The following is a 4,904-nucleotide window of genomic DNA, read 5'->3' as shown; positions in this document are numbered from 1 at the left end:
TGTCAAACATGGACAATCCTTGTGTTAGTTTTGTGAGTCGTTGCAAAGTAAAATTTTGTCCCCAGTTGATGCATGGTTACATCCGATGAAATTCTAATATCTTGCACAGTTATGACAAAGATTAGAGACCCTTTATATGTTTGGACAAAAGTAGTAAAACATAATGTAAAATTTACTTGGCATAGGTTCCATTATTACCTATTTATGGAACATAACTAAACTTTTCAATAATTATATTTAGTAGCTAAAATATATCATATTTACTTCACATAGCTCATGTTTTACCACTCATCCGATAACTTCCCATTTCCCCCTAGAAAAAAAAAAAACGCTCTCTCCTTCATCCTAAATGACCATTATTCACCATATCCATTACTTTCATCCAATTTAATCGCTTTTTCAATTATTCAACTTCCTTTTTTATCTCTAATTAACTACTCATTGATTTCTCTCCGTTTCAAATCTAATTCCCAAAATAAAGTAAGATTCTATGATTTTTATTTTTTACTGTATTTAACCTATATTTTGGGTGTTTTTTTTTTTTTCGTTTGAATGGGGGAATGCAAGTCTAAGTAAGTAATTCGTTGTTTTGTTCTAGTTGTTTTTTTCTTAGATTCAATTGGAATGACTAAGAAATTGCATCTCGATGAAATACAGGTATAGAACCCGAACGTGCGATTCCTAATTTTTCTTTGGGAATTTCTCAACATTCTGCCATTTCTCAATAAATACATCTTTTTTTTTTCGTGGTTTTTTGATAAGTAAATTTTTTGATCATTTTTGTTCAGGGATTGTGTGTGTGTATGTGGCCGCCCGCCGAATACCCGGCTCAAGTGCAGTCATCCCAACCGGCTCGATGCAAAGTTACTCCGTATGAGATACGGCGGTACTATGCATGGGATAAGTCAAACAACAATGCGTCAAGTGATAACGAGCGCCTCCAAGACCTTTCATGAGTTTTTTGATTACGATGCTTGATAAATGATCTTGATTAGGCCACCAAGTCTTTTGTGTTTTTGATTTTCATGTTGAACAATAGCGTAGTTGGTGCGAATTTTTTTGTTCAAGTTTTTTAATTTTGGACATATCGTTTCATGTAATCTTTTTTAGGATGATTAATATTGAACACCACCTTATGGTTTTTATATTGTTGTTTCTTTCCAAGTATGTTATTTTTTCAATGTATACATTCCATTTTTCATTTTATCTGAAATGTATTCATTTAACAAAGAAAAGATATCTAACCAAATAAATACAATCTTCGTAAATATACATAAAATATAACTCGTATATATTTCATAAGGTCATGTGCCGTGTTACAAAAGTTAAAATTTCATCTAAATACACTTCAAATATATATGTAAAATATATATCAAATATAGTTGGGTAATAAGTATTATCTACCGGATGAAATACAACTAAAATATAGCCAAAATATATACGAAAAACAAATATTAAAAAAATTCACAAGGGTAGTTTAAATTTCGCTATGCCCCCAACGTTACACTTGTGAAGGAATTACCAAAGTTATACAAAATTAGGTTTTTCTAATTAACCTTCACAAGTTTATGCGTCCGCAGATAAAAGTTTGTCCATTAAAAGTATTCATGTAAAGAATTACTTAAAGTTATCTGAAAAGATACTTATGCCTTTTAAAAGAAAATAACTTTGATAATTCTTCTTAAACTTGCTTATGCTCCAAAGATAAAAAGTTTGCCCATTAAAAAAGATAATCAAATTTAACCACCAATTAGCATTACATTGAAAAACATAAAGTGAAATACATATACTTTGAATTCAAGATGATTCATTTTTTAAGCCGAAATTTAAAGTAGAATTGAATAAAATCAAAATGGACTTATTTATTCTTCTTTCTATTATGGCGGTCCGTGATAATCAAGTTTTGTCCTGCTTTTTGATATTGTTATTTTTCAAAGGTTTTTCAAATGTTAAAATATGACTCTTGGAATTCAAATTTTTTTGAATTTGTTTTTATTTGAATGAGATATGGAAGTATGGAATGGGAGGATATTTGCGTGAATCGGGGAACAATATAATGGATTTAATTAAAATTGGTATTTGTTTCCATAAATATGTTAGGTTTACTATATTTATGCTATAATATTACTAGATAAACACTTCTAAGATTGTAAATATAGAATATGTAGTTATAGGTTGTTAGAAAGAGTTAAAAGTAGGCAATTTTAGAAAATTTTACAAACTGTTCAACAAGAAAAGTGTAAGAATTTTTATTATTCCTATGTGTGGCCCAATTAATGTAAACATAACTAATATTTAATGAAGAATAAATGTAGATCGGTTACTTGATGGACGTATTTTATCAAGTCTCCCTATAAATTGCATTAGGGCTGTGATTTAACTTTTTATTATGTGCTATCAGGTGAAAAAGTGTTCTTTACATGATAATGTGATATGTTTTTTAGTCTATGTGTATAAGATTATCGTGTCAAGATAGTTTGTTAATCTTACATGTGGTATCAAAGCTCCTGAACTTGAATCAATAATCGTAAGAGAATATAATATACATGGTCATTATATGTCAATTTTCGAACAATTGAATATGGGCTGTTAATGTATCTGTTGTTCTAAATTTGTTTACAAAATTAGTTTTTCTATTTAACCTAATTATTATAAACTATTCATGTTAGAAGCCTTTTGAATTCCTTTTTAAAAGAAAATAAAACTTTTGCTAGCCAATTGATAATATTTAGTCCATAAAGTACATATTTTGTGATGAAAAGCCGTGACATGAATATATGAAAATTTCGGTCCGTAGTTTTGTCCTATTGTGAAGCTTTAATGCAAATACTTGGACTTGATTTTATTTAAGTTAGTCTCCAATTATGTTTTGGGTTGTAATGTTAGGTTTACTGTCTTATTTTAGACACTGAAGATGATGATGTTTCATTCATAAAAGATTGTAATACATAAGTTTCATATACCGGATGTAAACATAACAAGCTGTGATTTAATTCTTATATGTGCTATCATGAGAAGTGTTCTTTACATTAAGTGATAGTTAGTGTATGTGTATAAAGTTGCATATAGTTTGTTAGTCACCAAAGTGGCCAAACTAGAATGTCTAATATTTACACAAACATTATATTCATGTTAACATTATGCATGTACTAATGTTTATATAGTTTGTTAGTCACCAAAGTGGCCAAGCTAGAATGTTGAAAATATTCACATGCATAGAAAGTTATGATATTTATTTTATGTATGCATTTATGTTAATATGTTTGTTAGTCAGTGAACATAAAGAAAAATATGATAAAAATTGGTTTATCCATTAAAACTAATGAAATCTATTATTGAAAATAAATGGATAATTGACTTTGTATTGCTAGAACTTAAGGATCCAAAGAATCAATTATTCTATGAATAGTGAACATAATGAAATTAGTATTCTTTAATCAAATATGTATTGTATATCCAAAGATGTCGTATATGTTTGATTGAAAATATTTAATTGCACAGTAAAGTTGAAAATGGCATTTAAATTATGATAGTATGTCGTAGTATCACCCAAAGGAGAATTACGCTATACTTTTATTGTTTTGCTGAATCCACATTATTTTCTAATTTGTGAGCATATGTATATCTATTTGCAACTATTCCTCTTCATTCGCTTGCTTCATCCGTTATTCCGTGTTCAACGGATTGAACTTCTCTGAATGGCATGAACAAGTCCAGTTCCACTTAGGTGTGATTGATCTTGACTTGGCTCTGCTGAAAGAAAAACCCACTGCTATTACAGATACAAGCAGTGAGGATGAGAAGTCTTTCCATAAAGCATGGGAATGCTCTAACAGATTGAGCCTTATGTTTATGCGAATGACTATTGCCAACAACATTAAGAGTACTATTCACGGACGGAAAGTGCCAGGGAATACCTGAAGTTTATGGAAGAACGTTTTCGTTCTGCTGATAAGTCTCTCGCTGGTACACTAATGGCTAAACTCACGACCATGAAGTTTGATGGGTCGCGTAGTATGCAAAATCATATCATCGAGATGAATAATATTGCAGCAAGACTCCGGACTTTGGGAATGAAAGTGGATGATTCCTTCTTGGTTCAGTTTATTCTAAACTCATTGCCTCCTGAGTATAGACCATTCCAAATTAACTATAATACTATTAAGGATAAGTGGGATGTTAGTGAATTGTCCAGTATGCTTACTCAGGAGGAATCAAGACTTAAGAAACAAGAAGGTCATTCTATTAACCTCATGGGTCAAAGAGCTGGTAAAGGACTTAAAGTGAAGGCCAACAAGTTTAAGAAGAAGAAAGCACCTGCTAAAGTTCAACAGGATGCTCATAAGGAACTCAAGGAAATGTGTCGTTTTATAGAAAGAAGGACACTATCAGAAAGATTGCCCGAAACGTAAAGCTTGGTTCGAAAAGAAAGGGATTTCTTACGATCCAAACTACAAATCCAGATAAGGATTTCTTATTCATGGGAAATCGTATGAAGGCTCCAATTGAAGGCATAGGGACTTATCGTTTGATCTTGGAGGCTGGACATCACCTTGATCTATTACGGACTTTTTATGTTCCTTCAGTTTTCTAGGAATTTGATTTCTCTTTCAAGACTTGATGTTTTGGATTTGATTTTTAAGTTTGGACATGGGTGTTTCAATTTATATAAGAATCTTCATTTTTTATGGTTCGGTCGTTCTTATTGATGGTTTATATAAATTGAAACTACAAATCATTTTGAATCCGCAACGCATACATCAAAATGTTGAAATTAAACGTAGTTCACTGAATGAAAGTTCTGCTTACTTGTGGCATAGGCGTTTAGGTCATTGATACGCTCAAATTACACCTATTAATGGTATAACGTGGACGTTGTCAAATATAGTAACCCAACGAGGTTG

The 4,904-nt window shown here is 30.9% G+C and overlaps 1 protein-coding gene across 1 annotated transcript; it reads left to right on the top strand.

Moving 5' to 3' along the window:
• Nucleotides 1–3,926: 3,926 nt before the first annotated feature.
• LOC132039316 (uncharacterized) lies at nucleotides 3,927–4,412 on the top strand. The gene has a single exon (XM_059429821.1). The coding sequence runs from the start codon at nucleotides 3,927–3,929 to the stop codon at nucleotides 4,410–4,412; it is 486 nt and encodes a 161-aa protein (XP_059285804.1).
• Nucleotides 4,413–4,904: the final 492 nt, after the last annotated feature.

Source organism: Lycium ferocissimum, chromosome 12 (assembly GCF_029784015.1).
Source record: "Lycium ferocissimum isolate CSIRO_LF1 chromosome 12, AGI_CSIRO_Lferr_CH_V1, whole genome shotgun sequence".
Taxonomy (NCBI): Eukaryota; Viridiplantae; Streptophyta; class Magnoliopsida; order Solanales; family Solanaceae; genus Lycium; species Lycium ferocissimum.
The sequence above is the reverse complement of the archived record's forward strand: the minus strand, read 5'-3'. Positions and strand labels throughout refer to the sequence as shown.